Consider the following 16772-nt stretch of genomic DNA (forward strand, 5'->3'; position numbering starts at 1 on the left):
AACATAACAATCGACTTCCCGGCTAGCGAATGTAGCAGATGATGGGAGTGAGACTATTCAGGCTCTTGACATTGAAAACAAACAAACGCAACAAATCCAGTTTACCGCTGAATATTGGGCGGAGAACCACCAAACGATTACCATATAATAATCTTATATATAACATATGTATGTATGTTTTAGGTACTTGTATATGTATGTGTATAACAAGAAGATTAACGCCAAGTAAAAGGCCAACGACGAGGCAAAAGCCAATTTAGTTGCTATTTGGACGCGGATCAAGACACAACTAAGAATATTCGAAAAGCCGGTTAGACTGGGACTTCGCAAACGGAAAATAGTGAAATTCGCACATATACACACACATACTTACAAAGGCTTCGAGCTATATATATTCGCAATTTATTATTATTAAAATTAATAAAGGCAGAAGACAACAGTAAAAGAATGTGGTGCATATTTTTTTCGATTGTATTCCTCGGCAGTTGCATTTGTCAGAATTGTGAGTTATAATACACAAATTTTAAGCGTCGCACTTACAGTCGTGATCGGAAAAATAGTACAGTGGCATTTTGACAAGTTTTGACAATTATTTTTTTTTAATTTGGTTTTGCTATAGAAATATAGGTCAAATTACATAAACAAAATCAGTAACTCCAAGACTCGCATTTTTTTTTTAGTTCTACAAACAAATTTTTCAACAAATTATACACTTTAGTCGGAATTTAAAAAAAGTCGTGGTATGCAGTTTGTAGGTGGTGCAAGTTTAAAGTAGCTTAAAATTCACGTTGATTTTTGAGAATTTTCTTCTTTTTTTTTGTTGACGGTGTTATCCATTTTCTTCTATTAACGAATGGTAATCATAATAGGCTAAGGCCTTTATGCACTGTCACCAGATTGGCATACAGGGTTTGATTGAAAAGTAATGAGCCATATTTTTTTAAGCAGTTTTATTAAACCTTTTGGCCTAATTCTTCAAAATAGGACCCTTGAGCGTCAATACACCGCTGGTAGCAGTCCTTCCACTGCAGGAAACATTTTTTAAACTCATCCGCCGGAATCGCGTTCAATTCGGCTATCACAGTTTTTGGATCGCCTCGATGGAGTCGAAACGCATCCCCTTCAGTTTTCTTTTCAGGCGCGGGAACAAGAAGAAGTCCAGAGGGGACAGGTCTGGGCTGTAGGGAGGTTGGGGAAGCACCGGCACCACCATCTTGGCCAATGCAGAGGTACAGAGGAAGGCGGTGTGTGCCGGCGCATTGCCGGTATGAAGGGTTCAATTGTTGACGAGGTCGGGCTGAACCCGAGCGACGCGGGTTTTCAGCCGAAGGAGCACTTCTTTGTAAAATGCCGCATTTACAGTGCTTCCTGGAGGTACAAACTCTTTGTGGACGATGCCTCGAGAGTCGAAAAAGATGATCAGCATGGTTTTGACCTTGGATTTCGACATGCGCCACTGCAAAATCCTAACACACTTTTAAAACAGTTTTCTCGCGCGGAGCGATGTTGACTGCACCGCTGTTGCCAGCGAACTGGGACCGGTTTCTAGTGGAAGGGTAAGGTCCAACGATCATTTTCCCCCACCAGCCGATTCGGTTGATCGCTTGGAAGGCGCTCCGCGCGGGAAGGCTCTTTACTTCTCAATCTACAGGGTTTGATTGTGTGTTCCTAAGTACCTAATTATAATTTTTTGGTATTGCGAGGAATCAAACCAGCTCTTTAGCCCCCTTCTAAGGGGTAAGTATTCATCCTCTAATAGGTATGAGCCCAGGATTTTGTGTGTTCTGTGGCCTAATGCTTCACAATTGGTGATTAAGTGGTCCACGGACTTCTCTTCATTACAGCAGAACCTGCATAAACTAGCGGTAGATAGTCCTACTGCATTGAAATGTTTATTGCAGCCAAAATGGCCTGCTTCTGGTTGCCTTCTCGTTTCCTTCGTGTTCCTCATGTTCTGGTACCCACATCAGGGAGGCCTGATTTAAAGTCGTCAATGTGATTTGTGCATTGTTGCACTCTATAAGAACTTTTGAATTAAACCTAAAGTTATTTAAGGCTGATCGGCAGTTCGAAAGTATTTTAATTTTTACTTTTTCGAATACGATTTGAACTGTTGGATACGATTGAACTGTTCCATTATGACGAAAAGCTCCGCATGGAAAATTGTAGTATCTGTACACAGTGTTAAAGATTTGTGTGCTCTAGGCCCTACTATTTCATTATATTTTTGTGAGTCATCATGTAGCCATGTTGAGCTAGATTTCACTCTTTCCTAGACGGGAAGATAACCTTGGTATCTCTTAGTAACATTGAGTACGGATATGGTGTGGCCATTCGCCTGGGTCATGCATACTGCATGTCCAACCCTGCTTAGGGCATTGAGATATCCAGTAAGGTCTTCTAGTTTAAATTTTTCTTTCATACGAAAGGAGAGTTCTTGCATAGCAGCTTCCTCTTGTATTGCCAGGCCAGCAGTTGGGATAGTTCTCATAGCCCCTGTTATGCTTAGGCACGCCATCCTTTGTTGTGTACATAGTTATGATATATGTAGCTGTAATTTGATTGGCTTTTTTTATCGAATGCTCGGAATTTTTTTATGGAAGAAAGCCACAACATCGTCAGTCAGAAATAATTGACAAAAGTCAACACGACTTTTGAGCAACTTGAAACTTGCAGCGCATATTCGAAAATTGATGAAAATTTTTTGAATTTTTTAAATTTTACAAAGAGTATAACTTTGAGTTAAATGGTTTTTGTTGTAATAAAACCTATATTTTTATTAAAAACAAAAAATTGTATAAAAAACAAAAACATAAATGGTCATAAACATAAACTTGGCCAAGCGTCACTGTGCTATTATTTTGACCACGATTGTACATTCACGCATACATACTCACTCGTACACACACACACATGTATGTGTTTAAATATTTTTACACTTTTATTGCAAATCGTCAACAGCTTTCGCTCAGGATGCTTTGCGTGGCATTGTCTTTCCCGTAGAAAGCAGCGATAACGCTTGCTTTGTGGATGCTACGAAAAGGGTGCGCGGCACTTGCAAAAATCTTGCCGAATGTGGTTCAGCATTGCGGCGTTGGAAGAATCAAAATATACGTCCACAAACTTGTTATTTCAATAAATTCGAGCATATTGTGTGCTGTGAAATCGAACGAAGCCCCATATTGGAGCCCATTTTATATATGAAGCCGATGCAGGTGAAAAGACGAAGTGAAATGGGTGAGTTTCGATGGACTTATTTCAACTTTATGACGATCTGAACTAAAACAATCAATAGAAAAATAGAATTTTTTGAAGAAAGTAATTTGAAATAAAGGGTGGGACCTTAATTTTTTAACACATGTTTCTTTGACACTGGCAACTAAATGCGTTCGAGGAAGTAGAAACTCAATAGCGCAATTCCTTAACTTAATGCGGGAACCCACCGGATCATAAAACAATAAGAAATCCTTCATACACTCAGAAAAGTCGTAACAGAGAAAAGAAATAGAGGCATATTGCGTCGTGTCTGACATACGCGGCATTTTTTCTCCAGGCGGGTTGGATTGGTGCGTGACTACCATTCGAGAGTGTAGAGGCTCAAATATCCACGCATGAAACCGCTAAATAGTAGAAAAAGTTTTTTATAATAGGGGTTGTCCCTCGGAAGGCAATGGCAAACCTTGGAGAGTATTTCTTCAATGAAAAAGCTCCTAATAAAAAAACCATTTGCCGTTCGGAGTCGACTTAAGATTGTAGGTCTCTCTATTTGTAGTAGCTCTTGTTGGCAAGAGGGACTCTACGTTGGATTTCGAGGTATTAATTCTGAAGTAAATGAAGTCTGAAACCATCGTCCAAATCATAACTGTCAACAGTGACGTGCATGCCGATATGCGAGTGCGTCGGCTGTTTGTTTGATGACTGGAGGTACTTCGTTTTGTCCGCGTTCACCGTCAAACCTATCCGCTTTGCTACTTCAGGATTTATTTAGAATAATAAAATAAAGATTGAAATACCCCACCAATTGACCCTTATCAGTGTTCGCTATGTTCACTAAGTCGCGAGTCAAACACTGGACAACACCCATGAAATGAGTATCGATTGACACAACTTTATTGTGGTGTGCGTCAGGATTTTCTTCTTAAAATGGATTTTTTTCATAAAAAATTTTAAGTTTTCCATGGATTTCCACAGGCAGCTGCTAACAGGCATCGAACCAACCGCATAAACCTACCCTATAGTGGGCAAATTGAATTACCTAATGGGTAAAACTATGAAGCTCTCATCATATTCATTCAACTACAGATATTACCAGAAACTTAAATGATCAACGCAAACGGCTCTCCGAAGTTCCGGGAGAAAACTTGATTGCGTTATAATTTGTTAATGAACGTTTGCGCTGACAATGGAATAAAATAATCTCAACGGCATACCTACAACCAACTTGGGTGATGCCTTCTAATATTACATTAAGGCTTAAAATGTCGGAAGTGGGGTCTACTGATTTTAGCCGAAGAAAATTTAAAAACAAGGAAGAGATGAAGCAGACTTTGTTTTAAATTTCGTCGTTTTTCTGCCAAATAGTAACCAAAGTGACCATTTACGAAGCAGTAAACTATGTAAACAATCCATTCTCCTTATACTTTTGTAACCTTTAGTCTCAAGTGGGTCATTTCTACTTAGAGAAAATGTTGACGCAAATACTTGATGCAGATCAAGTGAGATCAACAAAATAATTAAATTTATCTGCATTAATGCCAGTTTGGTTGCAATTTCAGAAGGCATTCCCATTTCTCCTATTTTGCATTTTAATTGCACTGATCCCTATCACAGCATGGAATAATTGTCTTGCTTAAATGCTCATAATTAGATTCAATTGGTCGTGTGCGGACGACGAGTGTTGCCCCATGAACTACATACGAGAATATTTCTAAACACACCAAGCATTCATATGCCAATATATACATATATCATACATATAGATGTATACATAAACTGCCAGTTAGTTTTAAGTGAAAAATGGATATTCTCATTTTTAATTTTATATTATTTCTGTTAGTTTTGAAAGCCTGAAAAAACCTGCATTTTGCCTATTTTTTAGATACGATTCTGGAATAAATCTGTTGTCATGTAGATATTAGCGCGCAATGTAGATATTTAGCAACAACTTCGTACTATTGCAAAATAACTGTGACTTAACTTTGGCTGAAAACCAAAAACTTTAGACACCCGAATATCTTAATTCAGAGGGCAGTTAAAAGGTTAAAGTGTTCTAAAAACATGTTAAATAGAACAGTAAAAGCCGTCGATTATTTCTTTGCAAAAAATCTTAACTCTCCAATTACTATTTGAATGGGTCTTTTTGACCATCTTTGAAAAATAACTTTATGAAAATTCATTCAAAAGGCAATTAGAGAGATAAAGTGCTCTAGAAAAATTGTGAATAGAAAATTAAAAAAGTAAAAGCTATCGAGTATTTTTTTGCAGAAAATCTCAACTCTCCGCTTCTACTTGAATGGGTGTTTTTGCCACTTTTTTTAAAAAAGCTTTATGATGGTTCATTCAAAGGGCTGTTAGAAGGTTAAAGTAGTCTACAAAAAAATTAAATAATAAATTATGAAAGTAAAAGTCGTCGAGTATTTTTTGTAGAAAATTGTAACTCTCCAGCTTCTAAGTGAATGGGTATTTTTGATCGTTTTTTAAAAATAGCTTAATGAAGGTTCATTTAAAGGATAGGTAGGGGATTAAGTTAGGCTAGGTTTGACAGCCGCATCGCACATAGAGACAGCACTGCCACTTAAACCACGAAATGGGACCGTTGTGAGCCGCGAGGCTGGGCTACATTTCCCCTTCCAGATAGAACCATCCTGAGCTTTGGGCAAAGCCGAAAAGGTTGTTGAAACCAAAAGTGTATAAATTATCGTTATTCATTATGAAGTGGGATCTTAAATATCAGTTCCTGCTTCTGGCTAGAACCAGGCATGTGCAAAAAAGGTGTTGAATTGTTTCCAACTCCTCCTTATTCCTGCAACTACGACAGAAATCATGCATGTAAACGCCTAATCTCCTTGCGTGATTTCCTATGAGACAATGTCCTGGCCGCTACCAAAGGCCTAATTTGAACTCTACTCAATTTTATAATATTCTTGGATAGACGTAGATTTAGCCTTGGTCATGTTTGCCTAGCACTTCACAGGTGGGTAGACGGTTAGAGTATTCTAAAAAAAATTTAAATAGAAAATTAAAAAAGTATAAGCCGTCGAGAATTTTTTTTGCAGAAAATCTCAACTTTCCAACTTCTACTTGAAAGGGTCTTTTTGATCGTTTTTTAAAAATGGCTTTCTGAAAGTTCATTCATACCAAAAATTGTAAATATCAAATTAAAAAAGTAAAACCATGGAGTATATTTTCGTCAAACCTTTTAACCCCTTTGATCCTTTTTCTAAAAAATTTTATTAAAGCGCATACTAAGTACAGTTATAGGGCTTCAACTGTTCTACAAAAGTTTACAAATAGAAAAAAAGCTCTACAAATAGAGAATTAAGAAAGTAAAATCCTCTATTATTTTTTTTTTTTTAATTTTAACTCTAGCTTTTACTTAGATGGGTCTTTTTGGCCCTTTTTTAAACGAAGTTTCATGAAATTTTATTCAAGGGGAAGTTAGCGGGTTAAGGCGCACTACAAAAATTTCAAAAAGAAAACTAAGAAAGTAAAATCCAGCGAGTATTTTTATTTTGTAGAACATCTTAATCCCTAACTTCTACTTGAATGGGTCCTTTTGTCCCTTTTAAAAAAAAAGCTCTATGAAAGTTCATTTAGGGACAAAAAATTTAAATAGAAAATCAAGGAAATAAAATTCGAGTATTTTTTTTTTTTGGTTTTGTAGAGCTTTTTAAGCCCTAGCTTTTACTTGAATGAATATTTTTGACCCATATTTTTTGAAGAAATTCTATGAAACATCCTTTTAAGGGCAGTTATAGCGTTAAAGTCTTCCACAGAACTAGTAGAAGTCGGCGTAGATGAAAAATGGAATGGATGAAATTTAATTTTTTCTAAAAGGTTATCCGATTTTTTTTTTATAAAAGAAAAACAATGTAATATGTCGTACTTTCGTGCAAAGCAGAATGCAATTTTGATTATACAGTTAAAATTTCAAGTCAATTGGTAAACTTTTCTTTGACCGACTTGAAAAATGTAGTTTCGAGAAAAACACGTTTCAAGTTTTAGGTTAGGTTAGGTTATGGTGGTAGTCGGTCCGTACGACCAACTCACTTAGACCTTAAAGGTCCGTCATGATACCACTGTGCGGCACGGGAACCTTGTTTATTTATCTTCATCAAACCACTTTGAGGCTCTTAAGAAGCGCAGGGTTGGTCTAATCCCCACGCCAGACAGTTCTGTAAGAGAATTAAATAAGTATTTACCTAAAAAACCTGCTCTGATTTTAGCTAGGCCTGGACAATTTCAAAGGAAGTGCTCAACTGTTTCTTCCTCTCCCTCATCTCTACAACTTCTACAATATTCATGGGAGAAAACTCCTAGTCTTGGGGAATGCCTGCCAAACATCCAATGACCGGTTAAACAAGCCACGACCTTCGAGATATCAACTCTGGAGAGGCTAAGCAATTCCGTTGTCTTTTTCTTGTTTATTTGCGTCCATAGTAGCCTAACTGTCTTTCTTCATATCTCCTTTTGGCCTCTTGGATAATTTTGTTTTTCATTATTAGTTTACTCGTGGCCATAGGTATCCCAATGATACTTTTGCCACTGAGCCGTTGTAGAGCAGTACCTTTCCTAGCTAGTTCATCGGCTTTACAGTTTCCCTCAATATCTCTGTGCCCCGGAACCCAAGTAAAGCTGACCTTGAATACGACGCTAATATCATTTAGGGCTGCCCGGCATTCTCGTGCAACCTGTGACCTTAGTATGGCCGCATTCATTGATTTAATGGTCACCTGGCTATCCGAGAATATATTTGTAGACGTTTTTGTTACGTCATGCGTATTTAGATATGTAGCCACTTCTTTTATAGCTAGAAGCTCTGCCTGATAGTCGCTGCAGTAGTCTGGTAGTCGAACGGATATTTTCAGTCCTAATTCCTTTGAAAATACTCTATAGTCAACCCTATCGTCTAGCTTGGCACCATCTGTATACCATGATCTTGGTGTCTGCCACTCCCTCCTTGACGGTATACTCGTCTTGAAGAGCTTGTCGAAGGTGAGTCTAGGAGTAGAATAGTCTTTTCTTGTTTGTGACTGTTCAGAGTGTGCAAAATACAGGCCAGGCCAAACAACCGGTCTTTCCATAGCGCCATACTTTAGAGTCTAAGCGCCGAGGCGGCGACCACGTGTTTCCCTACGAGATTTTGTGCAGCCAATTGATTAACATTTTCCGCGCTTTGTTAGGGTTCTTAAAGGGTTAGTTCTTAAAGCCCCAGCGATGCATAAAAAAACAGTTTTTTGTACCTTACTCATGATTTTTGGCGTAACTCGCCTTTTGACCAGATGGCCAGCATACAAGTATTCCATATATTAAGATTGGCCTAACTACCGAAGTATAGAACCAATGTGCAACGCGAGATGTTAACCCCCGTTTAGTACCGACCGCTTTTTTGCAAGTATGTAATGCAACGTTGGCCTTTTTTACTCTTTCTTCAATATTAGGATTCTACGTGAGTTCGTTTCGTTTTCGTTTTAGGTATCAAAAATTCGTAGAAGTGTTTAGGCATTGGAAACTTAATCCTTTGAGTGCGCTTTAAAGTATTAGGCCAAATTTTCATAAAAAAATATATCCTCCTCTAGTGCAATTCCTAAAAACAAAATTACATTTAGCATTTTTCACCTAAACCCTGGGTTTTCTTTTCAAATTTTTCAGATAGGTCCTCTACATTTACTACTTAATTGTTTGGGGTAAACCTTTTGTATTTTTCTGCATAGTCTCGTTTTAGGCTATACACTTCGACCAACGCTATTCTAAAGGCTGATTTTTTAGCTATTATCTTTTTAAACAGTTGGTTTAAACAGCTGACGCACGTTTCGTGTTTTGTTTCACTGTTAAAGATCTTCAGTTTGGTCTATAATTTAACCATGAATCGTCTTACAAACGAACAACGCTTGCAAATCATTGAATTTTTTTATAAAAATGCGTTTTCTCTTAAGAAAGTTTAAAGTCGAAAAATTGGGTTCAGCGACGAAGCTCATTTTTGGATCAATGGGTACGTAAATAAGCAGAATTGTCGATTTTGGAGTGAAGATCAGCCAGAAGAATTGTAAGAGCTCCCATTGTATCCAGAAAAGGTCACAGTTTGGTGCGGTTTATGGGCTGGAGGTATCATTGGACTGTACTTCTTCAAAGATGCTGCGGTCACGAGAGATTTTCCGACCACTACTGCTGAGGCGTGAGTGGGTACATTGTCGTGATGGAAAAGGAAACTCACGCGACTTCTTCGATTCAAACGAATGCCAAACTCAAATAAGTGGACCGATCTGGCTGAATCTTGGTGTGTGCTCTTCCAAGAGATGTCACTAACTAAACATAATCTCGATACGCGCCAGTAGTGCCATCTCTCTGTCTTTGCACGAACTTTTCAAACGACCCTCGTATATGAGTATGTGTAGATAAACCTTTATTGAATTCCTCTTTTCAGAATGTGAATCCTATCAAGGCACTGTGCATTTAACTGTCGTGAATGGTGAAGCAGCAAAACGTAATGAATTCCCCTACATGGTAATTACACGCAGAATAAATTGCTAAAAATACTTCTCTAATCCATATACATAAATACAAACATGCATGTGCATACAAACGTTTCAGGCTGCTCTGGGCTGGCTATCGAATACCGATAGAAGCAGTTCCTTCTTTTACTGCGCCGGTGTGCTAATATCGCCGAAATTCGTATTGACAGCGGCACATTGCACCGGACTAGGCGGGTAAGCATAAATGTGAAACTTTTTTTTACTGTACGAGTAATCAAACTCTTCGATTTTTGCAGGCAATCGCCTACGGTGGTACGCATCGGTGGCTCCAATCTCAACGATCCCCAAACGCCTAATATACCAATAAAGAGAGTCATAGTGCATCCAGGTTTTCGCAGCGGCTCTTCATATAATGACATTGCATTGTTAGAACTGGTCCAAGAAGCAAGGTTATCCAGACGAGTACCTCAATGGGTTTGCCTTAAATGACAAATTATTTATTTATTTTTATTCACAGAGAAACTCCTGCTTGCCTGTGGACCCAGTACGATGCGCCTCATAATAATGTGACAGCACTTGGCTACGGGCACACACAATTTGGTATCAATGAATTTTTCCTCTTCACATTTAAATGTTTAGGATTTTTCTTTTCTGTATTTCTGTATTCTGTTTTGCGATTTTCAGCTGGCACCAACTCTAATGTCTTGCAAAAAGCTGTCTTATTTCTGGTACCCAACGATATTTGCTTGCGTTACTATATGCCAGATGAGAATATATTGCAGCAGGGCTTGGCCAATACGCAGATATGCGCTGGCGATCAGGAGAATCGTCGGGATACGTGTCAGGTATTACATGCGCTAGAATTTCAGATTTTCAGTTTCACAATTCAATACCAAATCCCTGTACAGGGCGACTCCGGTGGTCCGCTGATCATGAAAATCGATCGTGACGAAACGTATTCGTACGTCGTAGGAATAACATCGTTTGGCCAGGCTTGTGGCGGTGCTCCGCCAGGTATCTACTCACGCGTCTCCGCGTACATTGATTGGATAGAGGATATTGTGTGGCCAATAGCACAGCTGAGTGGCTTTGGGGTTAGCGGTTGAAATATTAGCCGCAAAATTGAGGAGAGAGAGGCCTACATATAAATATAATTGCGTATTAAGTTCAGAGATTTTCCAACAATGTTTTAATTTTAGGATATTTTGTTTTTGAAAGTATTGTACAATTAGAAAAACTATTATTTATGAAATGCTCTTATTACACGCGCGTTATAGCATAATCATAAAATATATGAGTATATACAGTGTTGCCATAAAAGTTCTAAAAATTTTGATTTCCAAAAAAAATAATTTTTTTAAAATAAAAAATAAATAAAATTTCCAAATTTTAAAGTTAAAATGAAAAAAGCGTTTCGATCCCTAAGAGTCTTAATTTAAAAATACCTCCCCAGAAACACATACAAAATTCAACATTGCATTTGCGGCTGAAAATTGTCTTTATTATTTTGGCTTTAATTTAAATTTAACAATTGCACATTGGAGTCTTTTTCAAATCAACTAATACTGCCTTCATGACGTCACAAAATTCTTATCACAGCAAGTTTCTGAAGTCTAAACCTTCCTGCATAAACTCCCATCTTAGCCACATTTCTTCTCTTGCTCAGGGAAGCATAACCGTATCCAATGCTTGCACATAAAGGGTTTTCCGTCTCTGCCAAATTGTCACCATAAGAGGTGTTATTCCCGTAAAAGATCAATGGTTTCGTTGCTTGTGTGGCACGTAGCGCCGTCTTGTTGAAAATACACGTCAACATTATCCAATACCGGTCATAAAAAATCGTTAATCATCTCTCGATAGCGCAATCCATTCAACGTAACTGCTGCTCCAGCTTTATTTGCGAAAAAGTAAGGTCCAATGACTCCGCCGGACCATAAACCGCACCAAACAGTCACACGTTGAGGATAGAGAGGCTTTTCAACAATAATCCGATCCAGACATTTTTGCTTGTTGGCGAAGCCACCGAGGTGGAAGTGGTCCACATCACTCAAGACGATTTTTCGATGGAATTCCGGATCATTTTCATGCATTTCAACGATCCAATCAGCAAAGACACGACGTTGTTGATGATCGCCCGGCTTGAGTTATCGTGTTAACTGGACTTTATAAGCCTTAAGACCCAAATCTTTATGCAAAATTCGGTGGAATGACGTTTGTGGAATGCCGCCTAATTCCAAAGAACGACGAGGAATGAGCAAACCTGGGTTTCTTCAACATATTCGGCTACAACAGCAATATTTTCGGCTGTTCTTGAGCGACGCGCCAATATTATTAATTATTTATTATACAACGTTAATAACTATTATATAAACTGTTGGAGTTGTCATGTAAAACTAGCATCAGCGGCTATCAACTGTCCAGGAAGTGTCAACGGTTTTAAATCCTTCTCAGTAGGTCGGCATCTTTTAGGAATCTATACATTGTTCTTATGTTTTTTTCAGATGGGGTCATAAGAAGTGAGGTGGGGTCAGTTCCAACGAGATTCTGTTGACTTTTGGCATCGAGTCCTGGGCAGAAAGCAATTAGATGGAGAACGCTTGTTGAAGCATTACAGAAGGAACATATCCGGCCCCTTTCTAGGAGATGAGCATGCTTGAGTATGGTGCGTGCGATTCGGAGCCGTATAAAAGGTTTCAACATGTTTGTTGGTATGGATGCATGATAGAGTAATAATCGTTGTAATCTATCCAATCAAGGGCCAGTTTAGTGCGTCTTTTTTGGTTAACTAGGCGATATACATACATATGTCGCTCTTGATGAAGAGGCTGGATATGACTGTCGAGATGAAAGAGCTGTCTTTGGCCATTTTGTCTGCCTTGGTATTGCCTTCGATGCCGGTGTGGCTTGATACCCTCATTATGGCGTGAAAGCAGGATTGGCTATCGGTACAAATTATGTATTTTCCTGTATTTTTAATAGCGTGTAGGACAGCGTGCTAATTGCAGTAGCTTCAGCTGTAAAGATGGAGCAGAAGGGAGAAATTAGGCCGTATGAAATTGGTAAGTTATTTTCTTTGGCGAATATGGCGCATTTGTAGATAGACGAATGTAATTTTGGAAGACGGTTACGAGAGGTAGCTGAGTAGAAAGCATTACGAAGCGTCTAATTGGTGCCGAGGATGAGTTTTGGGTAAAGTTTGCAGATACTGTCCTCCATGTTATCTTTCAAGAAAATGCTTTTTGCGTTTTTCAAAATGCTTTTTATGGGTGATGTAAAGAAATTATCTATTGTTATATTTCTGCCTCGACCCACATATGGTTAGGCTAATGCCAATATGACAAACTCACACAGCGATTGTGAGCTCCGGGTTTCATCTTTCCCCCCAACTTAAGTTAGGTGTTTGGCCGAGCTCCACCTCCTATTTGTGGTGTCCGGTCCTGATGATGGAGGGACCTACAGTTTACGCCACCTCCAAACGGTAGATGATTTTTTATGAGCAGCTTTTTCATTGCAGATATACACTCGGAGGTTGACGATTGCCTGCCGAGGGGCGACCGCTGCTAGAAAACAAATTTTCTAAAGGGTGGTTAAGTTTCAAGGGCCGGTGTTGATTTCGAATAAAATACATTTCTTTTAGGAAATTATTGTCATTTTCTTTATTATGATAATATTGGTATGGCTCAATTACGTATGGAACAAAATATCGGCCAAATGGTCGCCGCGGCCTCGGCGGCACACCTCCATCCGATGGTCCAAATTTTCGATGACGCTCAGGCATAATTGAGATGGCTGCTGGTTTATCGACGTACACCTTTTCTTTCAAATAATCTCAAAGAAAGAAGTCCAACGGTGTTAAATCACATGATCTTGGCAGCCAATTGACATCGCCGCGACGTGAGATTATTCGGCCATCAAATTTTTCGCGCGAAAGAGCCATTGTTTCGTAAGCTGTGTGACAAGTGGCACCGTCCTGTTGAAACCACATATCGTCCACATCCATATCTTCCAATTCGGGCCATAAAAAGTTCGTTATCATCTCACGATAGCGAACACTATTCAAAGTAACTGCCTGACCGGCCTCATTTTGGAAAAAATACGACCCAATGATGCCGCCGGGACATAAACCGCACCAAACAGTCACTCTTTGAGGGTGCATTGGTTTTTCGGCAATCACTCTTGGATTGTTACTCGCTTATTGACGAATCCACTGAGGTGCAAATACGCCTCATCACTGAAATCACGAAGTGCGCGATATGCATTTTGATTTGAACGCCCGTTTTCATAATAAGCCTGAATAACTTTAACGCTTTTCTCTATTGTGTATCTTTCCATGGTTCAAATTGAGTTAGTCTGAAATGGAAAAATGTCAAATGAAATGCAGAAAAAAACTCGACTTTTAGGTGTGGTTCACATTCCACATCGGCCCTTGAAATTTACCCACCCTTTATTATTTCATGTTCGTGCACGAAGATTCGAACCTACGCACTCCCCAATAGTACGAGCGCGGATCAATATGTCCGTGACTTTTTGTATTTCTGACCTCTTTACTGAAAAAGAAATACTGCTCCTGTCAACAGACATCTGTCAGTTGACTCCTGTCAAAATTTGAACGTGCTGCGTCAGTTAGTGTGTTTACAGCTACCTTTATCAGACTATTGACCGCCCTCGTAATCACGCACCAATCCATTCGGCTACGGCGCCAAGCGAATTCTTTACCAACTCACAGAAGAACCGCCCAGAAGCCCCCAAATCCTTCAGCAAAAAGAAATACATTTTTTTTAGTTTTTACGTATACCTAAAATAATTAGGCGATTTTTCAAAACTTTTATTGTTTTTTTTGTTACGCTTTACTTGGTAATTTTTTTTTCTTTGAATATTTTCTAGCGTATTTTCCTTCATATTAATTTTACATTTTTATACAATATTTTTTTACGTTAAATAAAAATCTTTAATTTACACGAACTAATATTTATATTAATATGTAATGCTTTTTATGTATATGTATATATATATATATATATATATATTTATATATAAGTAAAATTACAAATTTCACATTTTCTTCAACGATTTGTTTTATCTTTTTTTTTTATCTGCAAATATCATACTTCGACTTTCGCTCTATTTAACTAGACTATGTAAGTATTTACTTGTAGACTTGTCTTGTGTTTGCAAGTGTGTGTGTGTGTGTGTGTGACTGAATGTACTATGTATTTATATGTTTTCTGTGTTTGTGAAAGAGTTGGATATTTGAGGAGGATTTAGGGCACATATTTCAATTAATTTGTGTTTTATTTTTTTTCCTTCTCATTTTGCAGCATTATTAAATAGTTTTATTTTCTATACACTAGTTTCATCATACATACATACATACATACAATTATTGCTAATCGAGCGAGAGAAAAAAATATTACTCTTTTATATGTATTTTTGTATTTGATTTGTTGTACGTACTAATAGTATCATTAATTTCGAAATATTCATGGTATTGGTAATTATCATGATGTGTATGTGTGTGTTGCCTAAACGTTTTCTTGATATTTTTTTCCTATTCACTTTTTTTGTTTTTGTTTGGTAGTTGGCGAATGCTTAACGGTTGCCTGTACACAGCCACACATACTAATCGTAAGTCACACTACTTTACGTTACGTTACGCTACGTTATGTCACAGTTATTACAGCTCACATGTATGTATGGATACTATGAGAATATTTATTTTGCGCATTGATGTTGTTGCTTTTGCTGTTGTTGCTAGTTAGTTAGTTACTGCCAACGCAGCACGCATCTCAATGGACCACTCACTTCCTTAATTTATCAAAATATTACTCAACGAGCAGTAAAAATAAAATTTTGCAATGCTAATGTAAGCCGTTGGTGAGTTTTTTGTTTTCAATTTGAGCCATGTTGTTGTTATTGACTTTCCCCCTTTTGTAGTTTGAAGCATGTTTGCACATGAACGGGATCATGAGTGGATAGTTTAATACTTTTGATATTTACTGCATCCGGTATTGACATTAAAAATATATATTTACTTCATTCTAAATCCGTTTAAGCATTTACTTTATTTTCATATGATTATAAAGGCGGCTTACAGTATTTTTTTTTAATTTTTTTAAATTAATGTAAGTTACATATTTTTGTCATTTGTGAAATTGAAGTTGTTCAAAAATGTATTTGTAAAAATTTTAGCAAAACCCACTATATGTATAATAAAAATCAATAAAGTATATTAAAATATAAAAAAAAAAAAATATGTGCAAATACAGTACCCACTTGTCTATTTGGACGCTCGATTTTATGAACCTATCTATTAAAGTGAAGAAAAAAAATCCAAATTGTTTTGTACTCGAGGTTGTGAAGAGTGAACAACCCTAACGTCACCCTAATTTTAATTACTTCTATTGTATTTTCAAGTCTACTATCGTTTGCTTTTGGTCAATTTGTAGTTGTTTAGTAAACAGTAGTTGTGGTTAGTGCGTAAAGCAATGAGTGCAGAGAATTAGATGCACAATTCAGTATTTTCACGTTGCCTTTTCGAACACGTATCCACATACAAGTACAACAAGTGTTTAGAAGAAAGCGTACTGTGCTGAATTTATGAAAAAGTAAAAAGAACAAATTATCCCTTAGGGAGAGAAAAACAAAAAACATCGAATGGGCAATGCAAACAAAACTTGACGCCAATAAAAAAATACAACTAACACAATTTCTTTTAACGTTCAGTAAAAATTTCATATTTTTTTGAAATTTTTTAAAGGCTTTATGTTTGCCCGCGCTCTTACAATGAATTTTTCAATAAAAATGTTTTTTAGTACTAAGAGACAAGCGTCTGTTTGAATTCGTTCGCATAAACGAGCGGGTACTGCATGAATTGTTAAAAAACAATTTTCAGAATTTGCATACGCAATGTCACTTCGTGATGCCGTACGACGCGGCGTATACTTAACTAGGCGGTTGTAATTGAGTGCTGGGCGGGCACACACACACTGCATACATACATACATATACAATGTACATACATAACACCACACAAACACACACCTACTTTAGACCGCCAATTTCGGCGAAAGTGTTGCGAGA

General features: G+C 37.7%; 1 protein-coding gene across 1 annotated transcript; it reads left to right on the forward strand.

The window, feature by feature from the left end:
• The first annotated feature begins 265 nt into the window (after positions 1–265).
• LOC128856391 (serine protease snake) lies at positions 266–11028 on the forward strand. The gene is made up of 8 exons (XM_054091689.1): positions 266–502; positions 2962–3237; positions 9644–9723; positions 9811–9926; positions 9989–10141; positions 10210–10292; positions 10377–10537; positions 10601–11028. The coding sequence occupies exons 1-8, from the start codon at positions 448–450 to the stop codon at positions 10796–10798; spliced, it is 1122 nt and encodes a 373-aa protein (XP_053947664.1). The 5' UTR covers positions 266–447; the 3' UTR covers positions 10799–11028.
• Positions 11029–16772: the final 5744 nt, after the last annotated feature.

This window comes from Anastrepha ludens, chromosome 3 (assembly GCF_028408465.1).
Source record: "Anastrepha ludens isolate Willacy chromosome 3, idAnaLude1.1, whole genome shotgun sequence".
NCBI classification, from domain to species: Eukaryota; Metazoa; Arthropoda; class Insecta; order Diptera; family Tephritidae; genus Anastrepha; species Anastrepha ludens.

Excerpts from the sequence above, each read along its gene's own strand:
- LOC128856391 (XM_054091689.1), top strand. The coding sequence starts at position 448 with ATGTGGTGCATATTTTTTTCGATTGTATTCCTCGGCAGTTGCATTTGT. Across the intron at positions 3,238-9,643 it reads GAAAAGACGAAGTGAAATGG|AATGTGAATCCTATCAAGGC; the intron begins GTGAGTTTCGAT and ends TCCTCTTTTCAG. Across the intron at positions 9,927-9,988 it reads CATTGCACCGGACTAGGCGG|GCAATCGCCTACGGTGGTAC; the intron begins GTAAGCATAAAT and ends CGATTTTTGCAG.